The sequence below is a fragment of the Apus apus genome, chromosome 2 (genome assembly GCF_020740795.1).
Source record: "Apus apus isolate bApuApu2 chromosome 2, bApuApu2.pri.cur, whole genome shotgun sequence".
NCBI classification, from domain to species: Eukaryota; Metazoa; Chordata; class Aves; order Apodiformes; family Apodidae; genus Apus; species Apus apus.
Window position 1 is genome coordinate 6,832,802 of NC_067283.1, and position 12,966 is coordinate 6,845,767.

Below are 12,966 nucleotides of genomic sequence, written 5' to 3' on the forward strand. Positions count from 1 at the left end.
TTACCATCTCTACTTCTTGCTATGTCCTCTTAGGATTCTAATCTGCTGTGGAAAAGTAAATGTAAAACATCCCCTCTCATTATCACCATGTACCCTAATATCTCAAAGTACATCTTGAGGGCAAAAATAGGGTTTCTGTACTCCAGAGAGCAATCACATAATGAATATTTATTAGAAATTAAATACAGCTGCAAAATAATGTTTTAACTTTACTGTCTCCTAACCTGAGCACTTAATCCTTCAGGCTTAAGAATGAAACAAAGTCTAGTATACACTTTAGCATACTTTTACCACAAGCTGAAGTTTTTTTGGCACCAGAGTGACATCTGTTTTCGTACCTTGATTCAGATATTCAGTTGACAGCTCAGTAAGAAACTACATTTAATAAGAAACAATAAGAAAATCTGCAGAGCAGAGAAGGAATGACCCCAGACACAACAATTAACTAAGAATTTTACCAGTAACTGCATCTTCTCTATTTCAGGAAACAGCCAGAAACGAGCACCTGACAGAAGAGACGGATGATACAGGAAGAGTGAGATGAAGGCCAGAGTATTACTAGTGGAGGTTCCACTCTAATGCAAACTGTTTATCAAATAACTGTCTAAATGCTCCTTTGTGCAACAATTCCAAGAAGCAGAACATTTAAGAATAAGACCAGTCCCATGACACTGATGCTACAATTGCTACAGGCAGTTTGCAGAATTCTTTTTTCCAGACTGGGAATTGAGCACAGATAAAGAAGAACCCTGCAATTTACTTAACTCTCTCTGCACTAAATACCTTGGAAAGACTCCCTGAGTTAGCAGATGCTGCAGAAAAGTAGTTAATTCTGCTTTCAGTAGCTACTACTTTATTCCCCAAGCTGAGCAAATGGAAGTCATTAACATGGGCAAGAGCCAACACTACAAAAAAAACTAGTTTCCAAAGTAACATGCTAAAACTACCCCAATTAAATCAATACAACTGACAGACATGCATTTGTTACTCTAAGCCAGTTTCTCCTCTCACAGCACAGGTAGCTGTTGAAACTCACCCATTTCTGGAATTCCATCTTAACAAATCAAAGCTTGTAAGTGCAAATCATTAACTAAAGCCCTTTTCATATTCGATCTTCAGAATAATTTGTCTTTTCTAAGTTCATTATATCCTCCATAGCACAAAACCCAGAACTACTCTTGACATTGATCAGAAGTAACAACAAGCGTAATATAGAAACACAACTGCACAAACATTAGAGTTGAACAAGCACACCCACAATATGTATGAAAACAACCAGGTTTTGATCTTCTATATACATTCACGAGAAGTCTCTCAGCACTCCTCTATTTCAGGCTGCAATGAGAATTTCCACACCCAGCAACACACAAGCATCCGTATCTTTTGAGGAGACGTAGGTAGGTCATTCCCATCCAAGGAATACTGAGCAGGATGAGCTCAGAGTATTTTATTCTAGAGCACCCTTCAGCTAAAAAAACTCTGGACTTGACTTCTCACATGAGGGTTTTTACTTTCCTGCTCTGATGGCTGTTAGGAGAAATACCCTTTAGGTAGTCCTAAATAAAATAAATATCCACTTCCAGTCCTTCTCCTACAGCCCATCCTGCTTTCAGCTGTAGTGCAGTTGATGTTGTTTCAGAGCATCTAAAATTTGCTCTCACACAGGAGCAGTATTGTTAAGTCAATGCCAGACAGAACTATTGACCAACCAATAAGCTGCACTGACCCTGGAGAACCCAGCCAGACACACGAAGACAACATTATAAGGAGACAGATGACCAGCACTTATTTCTGCAACCGTTACTTCAGGCCTAATATGGTCCACACCAATTATGAACAAAACAGTTTATATACATACAAGATACATGCATATAATTAAAAAAAAAAAAAAATCACCCTTCTGTTGACAGAACCATTTTATTTAGAAGTCACATCAGCAGACTAGACTCTGCATATGTCATTATGGCACTACGTAGATGACAAATCTTTCTGGTATAATTTTTTCAATTTAACCCTCTTAATTAGACTTCAAATTAAATGAATGCCTTCTGTGCTTTCAAATCCTCTTTTGTGTAACCTTTGAGAAGAATGACAAACAAAAATCCATTTCAGCATATTGGATGGCATTCAGTGCACACATCGAGCCTCATTTTCCATCTCTTTTTATTAAGCTCTCTGTTTCAAGAGAACTGCAGCATAATTTGATACACAAGATAGTTAACTGTTGATGGATACACAAACTGGAAAGCTAGCAAGAGGAAATACTCAAAGCAGAGGCAGTCAGAAAAGCAGTTTCAAAACAAGTTTCAAATTTCTCATTTAACCCACAGTTTGAGGTACTAGTGGAGAGACCAAGTTTGACAAAGGATCATCAGTTACAGTGTGGCTACAGCCACTTAATGAAATCTTACTAAGATTTCAAAGAAGTTTCTCAACTTCTGGGCACTTCCTACTTGCCATCCAACAAAAAAAAGAACACCATCAGATGTCATTTTACTCCCTCACCCCCAGTATTAGCACAATTACAACTACAGCCACTAGTGCAAAAATTTAGGTCATAAAACACATACTGCAACTAAGCTGCTGCATTTCCATCTGCATCTCAATTTCTTGTGATTCTCCTTCTATAGGTGTCCTCATATAGAGGCATTCTGGACAGTAAGTTTTGGTCTGGCATTCACTCTTTTTAGTTGCTTGAATGCAGCACTCTAGATGCTTTCCACTGGGCTTTAAATTTAGGCATAAAACTCGGTTTTCATTAAGTCTGAAAGGCTAGTAATGTAAATGCTTCCTTTCAAAATTAACAAACTACTTTTAACTGGTCACAGGTTTGCTCTGAAGCGTTACCTTTTGACAGAACCCTGGACTGCTCTCATCCACCCAGCTCAAATACCCACAAAGCCTTAGCTCTAAAGCTAAAATGAATTGAAGGACAAATCAAAACAGAAGCTTGAAACCCAGGGAAAAAAAAAAAAGTGAAAGATTACCAAACTTTCTGAAGAACTCAGGTTCTTGTTGCAGTTTTAGAAGACACACATAGATATTCAGCCTAATCAAGTGACTTTAATTACTATGTTACACTGTTGAAACTGCAAAGGCATCTGAAAACCAAGAGTGTTTTTTTTTAACCTAGACACCCTTTTCAGTTATCTGTATTTTTAAGACGCTTAAAATAACTTTTTAAATGGCTTAACTATTAGTGATTCAGCAGGTTTTAGGATTTCCCATCTAGCAGTAACAAGCTCTATGCAAAAAGAAATATGTCATTAGGTAACTTTCCATAAGCACAAAAGGAAGGCATAACTATAAATAGTTAAACAGCGTGAGGGGGGAAAAAGCTACGAGTTAGCAACAAACCCTTTGTGCCAAATAACAATATTTAGTCATGTTCAGAGAGGCACAAGTAACTCATTGCAATTCAAACCCTGTCTGGACTCCTAAAAAAAACCAACCACACACACACAAAAAAAACACACCCACAAAAAAACCCCTTAAGGAATCCAATTGTGAAGAACTTCCTTTTCTCACACACAGAAGCTTAAAATAAAAGGTGTTACTTTTCCAGACCAGTCCCACCACTGCAGAAGGCATGCTAGTAACCGAGAAGCAGGCTCATTCGCATACCAGCTTAGATATTTTTCACAGAATGACTCAGCCCACTGTTTTCAAAGTTTTCCTTCAATATTTGTCCTACATTTTACAACAGCAGTTCCCAACTACAAAAAAAAAACCACCATAAATAAACAAGACACCCCCCACCCCGTGAAGTCTCAGCCACTTCACAGCACTGAGCACAGAGAAGAGCAACGTGTCCACGTCTGCACCCACCAACCTAACCCCCTGCGAATATGAAAACTCAAGACATTCAATACGGATCTTCCAGGGGCAAGTGAACGCTTTGTGTGTGTGTGTGTTCGAGAAAAAAACCCAACACATCCGTGCTTCTCCACAGCAGAGTTCGGTGCCTGCAAGACACGAAAACTTGCCAGGAGTTCCCCTCTCAAGAACAGCACTTAAAACGGCAGCTCTCCACAGGGCAGCTGAGAACACCGTAAAAGAGCAGCCACATCAGGGAAATTTTACTTTACGGCCGCCTGCTTTGAGCAGACACATGCACGTCCACACGGAGGAGAAGCTTTAGTGGAAAAAGCTTCCCATCCTTGCCCGCACCTTGGTCTCAGAAATCCGCCTTGGGTATCGCAGGCGTATATGCCAGGAGAACACGAGCGTTCCAAAGGGCGGAGGAGGGGATGCCACAAAGGCTGCCTTCCCTCCAGGACCAGGAACCCCGGCTGGCTGGGACTGCAGACGAAAAGCAGGCAGCGCCGAGGCGGCGGCCCGGGAGGCGCGGGCATGTGCTGCCGTCCGCTCGGGAGCCGGGCTGCGGCCCCGGCCCGCCCCGCGCCCACCGGCACCGGCACCGGCACCGGGCCGGGCGGCAGGGACGGCTGCGGCCGCCCCTGCGAGGGCAGGGCCAGCGCGGGCGGCCCGGGCACGGCGCAACCCCCTTCCCGGGGCGGGCCGCGGATTCCCCGCGCTGCCCAGAGCCCGCCGGGCGCTGCCGGTGCCCACCGACCTGCCCCCCTGAGCCCTCCCTCCCCTTCCTGCCAATTCTTACCTTCATCTTCGAGCTCGAGTTTCTCCAGCATCCCTTCGGAGGCGGCCGGGAGCTGAGAGGGAGCCGGAGCCGGAGCCGCCGCCTGCGGGAGGGAAGAGAGGAGAAGGGGATGAGCATCCAGGCGCGGACTCACCGGCCCCGCGGCGGCATCGGAACCGGCCGGCGCGGCGGGGCTGAGGGGGCGGCTGGCGCGGTTCCCGCCGAGCGCGGAGGGAGGGAAGGAGGGGAGGAAGGAAGGAGGGAGGGAAGGAGGGCGGGACGGCGGCGGGGCCGGGCGGCAGCCGCTGCCCTCGGCCCCCCAGACACGCAGGGCTCGCCGTGCGCGGCCGCTCACACACACCCCGCACGCTCTCAGGGGGGTGGGGCCGGGACTCGCCCTTCCCTCCCTCCTTCCTCCCCCCTCTCCCAAGCCCATTCGCCCCGGGCTCCCCGCGGCCGCCCTGCCTGCGGGCGGAGCCGCCTCTGGCACTGGCGGCGGCACCGGGAGCCCGGGCGCCCTTTCCCGGGACGGCGCTTCCCGCCACCCCTCTCCGCCTTGCCTCCCCCCCCCCCCCCCCGGCCGGCGGAGGGATTGGTACGTCCCGTTTTGCTGCAGTTGGTCAGCGGCGGGCGGGGAAGGTAACTACCATTAAAGTGTGGGGGAGGGGGGGGGAGGACGGAGAGGTTTCCTGCCCGAGGAGCTCAGCCAGGCTATATCGCCGCCTTTCGCAGCTCTGCCTGCAGCTCGGTTGGTGTGGCTGCTCTGGACTGGGGCAGCGCAAAAGGAGGCGGAGCAGGGGGAAAGCCCTCGGCTTCCACCCCCCCCCGCGGGACGGGCTTGGTTCGGTCCCGCGCGTTCACCTGCGAGGCGGCGGCGGGGGAGCGGCCGGTTCCACTGCCCGGCGCGGGGGGTGTCCCCGTGCGTGAGCGGCGGCTCCCGCACTGCGCCCGGCCGCCATCCCGGGCTTCCCCGGCGGACACGGGGAGTCAGGATTAAAGGCGAGCGGGAATGTCGGCGTCTCGCCGGGAAGCCGCGGGCCGCTGCGGGAGCGGGCTGGGAGGAGGAGGAGGAGGAGGAGGAGGAGGGAGGCGGGAGGGAGGGAGAGCCCGGCCCGGCGATTAGCCTGGGAACCTCGAGTTTACACCGCGCAGCAGATCAGACGAGATGATCCTACTTTAGAAATCAGTCTCGAAGGAAAAAAAAAAAACAACAAAACAAAACCAAACCAACACACAAAGAACCGAAAAGCCGGCCCCAGCATCGCCCTCCCTGCGGAGCGTCAGCGCCGGAGCCCGCCAGCCGGGCTGGCGCGGAACGGGGGCACGGGGAAATCACCTGAAATAGGTACAGCGTTTAGAGGGGTTTAGACAGCTAAGCTACAGGTCAGCTTCCGTAACTGCAGCGAATAGGTTCCCCACTGGCTTTAGACAAGCCCCCAGGGAGCAGTTCAGGCAGGGATGCTGCAGAGGTGGGTGGATGGGTCGTTTCTTTGGCCGTAGCAAGGGGTCCCGCGGGCAGAGCACGCACGGTGCTCCGCGGGAGTCACGGGAGCCGTCGGAAGAACATCTGGCGTCTGCTGGGCCCCCCAGAACGGGCTCCGGCTTCACGAGTTCAGCGAGGACTTCAAGAACCGAAGGTTGGATACACGTCTGGACAGCACAGACACGTGCATGGAACATAGCAAGCTGTGATGGGAGGGGTGAGGCAGACATCACAGGGAAACAGCGAGCTGGCTGTCTTTTCTCAAGCCCAGAGAAGTCTCAAGCCAGGAAGCCAACTGCAGGTGACAGCTTCTTTCTCCCAGGCTGCCACTTTCCAGGGACATTTTTAAGGATGGACAAGGAAGCTAACAACATCCAGTTCTTCCTTACTGTTAATTCCTTGTTGTATTTTTAAAATTCTAGGGTTTTAAAATCTTCTAGGATTTCAATAAATACTCCACAGATGATAACAAGCAGTTAATATATGAATAATATAAATATTATGTACATAATATACAAATTATATCATATTTTATAATATTTTCAGCCTACTAATTAAAGTGCTTTGGAAGCTTTTAATTATCTCTGGGAGCTACCTTTAAAAGCTCTAAATAATTATCTTCCTTATCATGTACCTTGATATTGATAAAGAGTTTTTAACCTCTTTTGCTAAACAAAAGAAGAGAATTCTAAGATTACATACCTGATTGGAAATTATTTAGTTCCTGTCATTATTTTGTTACTTTTTTAAAAAAAGAAAACAACAAGTATTCACTTCCCAAAATTACTTAGGAAGTACCAGCCATGAGGACATACAGCTCTGAGGTTGTTTGTAACTGGAAGTGACACTGAGTCTTCAAAGGTCTGCATGGCATTTCACCTGCTGCAGAACAGGGATATGTTTGTAAGAAGTCAGTTAAACCTGTTCCAGGGAATGACCCACACTGCACTGTGAACCCCAGAGCTTGCTGCAAGATCAGGGTTTTACAGTGACAGAATCTACATCCAGACCAAGAGTACTGTGAGAAACTCAAGGTAATGTGAAGGCAGTAATTTAATATATAACAGAGATTTGTGATGGAAACATTATAGCTATGTGGCAACATCCATACTGCTCAAAAAAACCCAAAGGAAAGAGAGAAGTAAAAGCTGAAACTCCATCCCTCACTCTGCCTCCAGCCTAACAATTTGTTTTGATCAATTTTGGAACAAGCTGCTGGTCATGGTTTTCATTTTGCTCCTCGTTTTGCATTCTAGGTCCTTGTGGCTTGTAGGTAACATAGTGAGTCAGAACAGGAAACTGATGCAGTTGAAAATTAAACAGACCAAACGAAAAGTGATTTTTATCCAGATCAGTTCCTGATCCAACTCACTGCACTGTTGTACTAGCTAGCACTGGCACAAGGGGTGCCAAGGGCAGGAGTGACAGTGGGACCACACCTTCAGGAAACAACACACTCTTAAGTCTGCTTAAATTAGTGTGAAAACACTGCCTTGTTAATTGTGAACCACTTACAGCATTAGACAAATGAGCAGATATTTTTAACAGTCTTTGGTATTACCTCTGTCTAGAAACTCTGCCTGCCATTTTACAAAGGAATTACTGGTTCAAGATAGGGAAAAGATCTGTTTTTCAAATGACCTAAAATTCCCACCAAGATGATATTATGTATTGTAACATTTCAATAACTGTTTATTATGACTATTTGTTCTATAGGAGGTTTCTGCTAACTATGACCAAGGGATTTGTCTAGATTATGATTTAAATGTTTGCTATCAGAGTGTGTCAGATAATCCATTTCAACTGCTTGAGATACCCAGTGTGACAAGACAGTACGTACTTTGTATACTAAATACTGCTAAGCAAAACAAATTTTATATATAAAATTTCCACGAGAAACATACACAAAACCAAAACTGCCTGAAAACATTTCTTCCTTGCTAGGTTTCAATTCAGGTTTTAGAGGGGCATGACATGCCAAAAACCATGGCCTCATGGTATAACACTAGTAGAGAAGCTTAATACAGCAGTGCCAGCCATCTTTGTAGAAGCAAAGTAAAAGAACTCAAGGTTGATACAACAGCCAAAGTCATAAAATAGTGGATATAAACAGAAGAGGTTTTAGGACTTCCCAGAAGGCTAGAATGTAAATTTGAATAGGTCACTGCTTACCTTCTCTGTCTGGTTTTTTTTAGCTTTCTAGGGTAAAGGGAGTTACTAATACCCTCTAGAAGTAAAATCAGTCTGTCAAATTACATATGCACTTACACTGGATATGTTAAAACCATCTGATACCCATGAGTCCTTTCAGTCCTATGTCCTATTGAAGGAATGCCATTATTTTCATAAGAACACTCGAGTATTTAAATTGTAGGGACGGTTCAGGGACGTGAACAGCAATTAACATCTGCAGAAGGTTTCTAATTATAATTTCCTGCCATCTCGTCTCCCTGAACGATCAGGAATGCATCCAGTGGCATAGGGACCTATCAGTGGAAGTCATCAGACCAGCTATATCAAAATGCTTTGAATGAGATTCATCTCACCTGGGCTTAGGCACCTCTGTGTGGCTTTTCCTACCGAATGAGTGACTCTAGGCTGCTGCTTCTGCAAGCAGTGGAGAAACAAACATTTCTGGGACATCATTCACATGTCCTGTTTTAGACAAGTGCGTGGGATAAAAGCATGCTGAACTGCAGTCACTGGTCTCTGCATCTCCATTTGGTCAGGTTCATTCAACTTAGCTACCTGTAAGGGAAGGGTGGGGAGGGAGCCAAGAAGCTCTAAACTAGTCAGTGTAATTTTGATTCCAAGATTGATTAGAGAATAAATACCTGTTTTAAGTAGTTAGAGGAAAGACAGATCATCAGTAACAGAAAACAGTGCCAAGCCAATCTCAGTCACTTTACTGACATGGTAGAAGTCTTGTGGTAAGCAGATGCAACATGAGTTAACAGGACTTTTGACACTATCTTGCATGACACTGATGTAAGCAAGCCAGACTGTCTAGATGGAACGACTGCTAAAGGTCACAATGGGACTTACAAGGAAGGCAGTAGCATTTCTTTATCTAACTGGAAGGGTTTAAGAGAGGGTTCCACAGAGGTCTATGTTCTAATTAATATAATTCATTTTTTTCACTGGTGACTTGATGAAGGAATAACTAATAACCTGGTTGCATTTTCAAATGACTCAATGCTGCTCTTTTAGGGGATAGTCTTAGAACTGAAAATAGACTTGAGAATTTGATAAACAGGATGCACTTCGATATGGGCAAGTAGAGCACATTAAACAATAATCAGATGCAAAAATACAATTTTTAGCTGGCTTTCAGCAGTCATGCAAGTGAAAGACTTGAGAATGAAATGAAATGTTAGACAACAATGTCAGTTTCTTGGGAAAAAAAAATCACACTATCTAGACGTGTTGTAGGTAAGAAACAGAATCTGTTCTACACATTCCCTGGTTAGATGCCAGCTGGGATACTACATTCAGCTTTGGGCACTGAGCTTGAGAATGAACCAAGAGAATCCAAAGAAGGGCACCAACTATGATCTGAGAGTTCAGAAACCCTGACCTGTAAAGGAGGACTTGAAAACCTCCTGGTTTCTTAGTCCAGAAAAAAAAAAAAGGGAGGACTCAAAGAAAATATAATAACAAACTCCAAATGCAACATGTTTTTGCAAGAAGGAAAGTTAAACAATCTGCTGGGGCCACTGGTTATGGGATAAGGAGTTATCTACCTAGCTTTTAGCAAGGAAGTCTTAGGCTGGACTTTGAGAAAACTTCCTGAACATAACAACACTGAGGCAGCACCGAGCTTTGCTGAAAAGAGCTGTAAAATCTCTGTCATGGGAGGATTTTAGGAACAGGTTAAAAAAAAATATTGTTGGGAATTATTTATAGTTGAATGTGCGGGGGTGGGGGGAAATGAATTTTTAATATCCTTTCCAGACTTATTTTGTTTCTATTTTTGTCCAATCTTTAGAAAAAAACAAACACTTAATCTTAGTATGATAATTCAATTAGATGTCTTTATATGTATGTTTTGTACAAAAGCCAGTTTACTAACAATCTAATACAATAGTAAATTTGCTTCGCCCCTCCCCAACAAATAGTCTTAATTCTAAATTGGAAAAATCCTAAGGGAAAGATTGTTTGAGTAATAATGATTACATATTAGTCTTTGATGACTGCGTAGGAATAGGAAGAACAACCTAAAAAAAAGAAATGCTGCTGCAACTCACAAGTCTCTGTGGAACAGACATATTAAAGCACTGCAAGAAAAATGTTACCTGTGCTTTATTTAGAAATAGGCATTTCCAGGTGAACTCAGAGCTGTCTGTCTCAAAGCTTTCCCTGGCTTTTCTGCTTCTCTCTGGTCAGTGAAGGAGGGACACAATATGGATATGCTGGGAGTGCCACCTGCACAGCTCATAGTTCAGCAGTAAAACTGAATACCCTTTGAAGCACTTCAGCAGAAAAAAACCAAACCTACTTACCTTATAAAACCTAATGGATTGAAGAGCAACAAGAAGGAATTCCCATCTAAATGCAAATCAAGGCAAACCCATTTTGAATGCAAGAGCGAACTACAAATGGTTATTTTCCCACCATTTGTTAGTGCTCCTTACTACAATTAAGGTTCTATACAACTCAAGTAGTTAACAAGCTCTTCTCCTGGTGTATGTCATAGCTGTGCTTATTCTTTTGCAATATGTTTGTGCAAAACTAACTCAAAACACTGCTTATTTTTCATTCAACTTAGTCGGGTGGAAAAAGACAGAAGTTATCAGAAAGAAACAAAGGTTTCATCTGCTGGTTATACTGTGAATTAAACTCCTAGTTGTTTTCTGCTAGAGTGTGATAACTGATCCCAGTTGTTCATGACAGCTGAGAACACAGGACTTAGTGAGACTCAGATTAGGATCCCATCTCAGATCCCTTCTGCACTTAAAAATGCTAACTGTACGTTGGAAAGGCTGGCTGTGGGGTACCAGTCCAAGAGTCTATCAGGTGGTTAGAGAACATGTTCCCAGTGAAGAGCTCTGGGCCTGGTTCTGATAAAGTCCTCCTTACTTCAAAAAGCTCAGAGTGAACAGAGCAGCTATGCAGGAATTGTAGTTTCTACCATTTATTCTAAGGAATCTCAGTTCCAGCACCAAACAAACTAGTAAGGGAGGGGATGTCTCATACAAAAGACTGGATTCAAGTTTTTTCTTCCTGTACCTGGAAGGCATTTGCTCTAGTCTTAAAAGGCTTTTGAAGTACTGGATGCTACAGTCATGTCAGTGTGGAGCATGAAGATGGTGACAACTCAAGAGATTACAACTGGTTTAGGACACAGTAACCAAATCCCACAACAAAACCTGACACTGAAGATGGACTCGTACTGGTCAGCATTGGTCTTCAGGGGGTCCTTGGTGGTGTCTGGTCAGTGCTCTGTCACTCAAGGCCCTCAGTGAATTGGTGACACAGCAGGTGCTCTATCTAAGTGATAGAGCAAGGTTATACATTCTGTAGATCTTTCTAATACGGTGAGGTTAAAGGTGGCTCTAGTGGTTTCATTTTGAAACAGTTTGCCATTGGATCAGAACTATACCCTGAAAAGATTTTCTTCTTCATCCCAATAGCATCAGAACATGAACTGCCCAGTTGTCCTAAGCAGGAGTCTTTTGACATGGAATACAGATCAATTATATATTGCTGTCACTTTTTAGAACTAGTAACTAGCCTCCCACTGCAGGTATCCTCCCACATAATATTAATTACTTTGCAGAGTTAATTATTAGTGATAAGCAGTTACAGTTGGGGATCTTTAGTAGGTTAAATGAGGAACATAAATGGAACAACAATCAAATTTAGTCAAATACTAAAAAAAAAGTAATAAAGGGAATACAGGGTTGCATTTAGCACTAGGAAAAATGATGAAATGGACACTGCATTTCTACTAATCTTCACTGCAGTTACAGAATGGAGTGTTGAAATCTGTTTACCCTGAAGTCATGCAAACTGCCTGTGCAGAGTGATTTCACATTTTTTGCGGAGTGCACTTCCTAAACATTTCTGTATGGAAATTAACTTGCAGTTTAATCCCAGTGACTTCTGTCACTGACTTAGCTGAGAAACAGGATAGATTTGCAAAACTTTGTTTGAGCTAACACCAGAAACAAAGAACCTTTCTTATACACAAAGTGTCCTGCAGCACCTCACTGTGAAAAAAAAATAAATATGGTACCAGTGACACAAGAATTCAGCACTTCTGAAAAATAAACTTCAAAGAAAGTTAAAGACCAAGGAATAGTCTAAATCCCCAGCTAAATTCTTATAGAGAAGTCAAGGCAGAAGTGGAGAAGAAGCAGGATTTGTTTACATAGCCTCTAATCTCTACCTGTGTGTCTGATCCTGTATCACTCTGCAACTCAGATAAGGCTGACTTTTGACTCAAGAATACCAGAAGCATTCTCTACATAAGCCTTGTGGCCATTAATCATTCCTCAGGTTACTCATGTAGAATATAGGTGGAGTCTGAATCAATATTATCAGTGTGACAAGTTATTATCAAACAACCCAACAATTTAAATGCTGTCCCTTTGAACACAAAGTTCATAACAGTAAAGTACCTGTGAGGAGTTAACTTAAGAATAGTGAGGTTAGAAGTCTGACTCTGCAAACACAGGATGACACTGTTTTCATCTGTTCCAGAGTTTTGAAGTGTTGTTGTTGTAAATGTTTGTTATCATATATGCTAAAAAAGACATTCTTTAGCTATTTTCACACATATGCTTGAGTGGTCCTTATAGTCTTTGAAATAGACCTGCCTCTTATCACTCTGAGGGGCAAGGGGAAATTACTGCTGGAGGGAGCTGCAGCAATCAGGTAATAA

General features: G+C 43.9%; 1 protein-coding gene across 3 annotated transcripts in view; it reads right to left on the bottom strand.

The window, feature by feature from the left end:
- PRKAG2 (protein kinase AMP-activated non-catalytic subunit gamma 2) overlaps window positions 1-12,966 on the bottom strand; it is a 225,423-nt gene that overhangs the window by 45,620 nt on the left and 166,837 nt on the right. For all 3 annotated transcript variants that reach the window (XM_051612435.1, XM_051612434.1, XM_051612436.1), the window contains one exon: window positions 4,619-4,700. In XM_051612435.1, coding sequence (XP_051468395.1) covers window positions 4,619-4,700 — 82 coding nt within the window. The remainder of the gene's footprint in view (window positions 1-4,618; window positions 4,701-12,966) is intronic.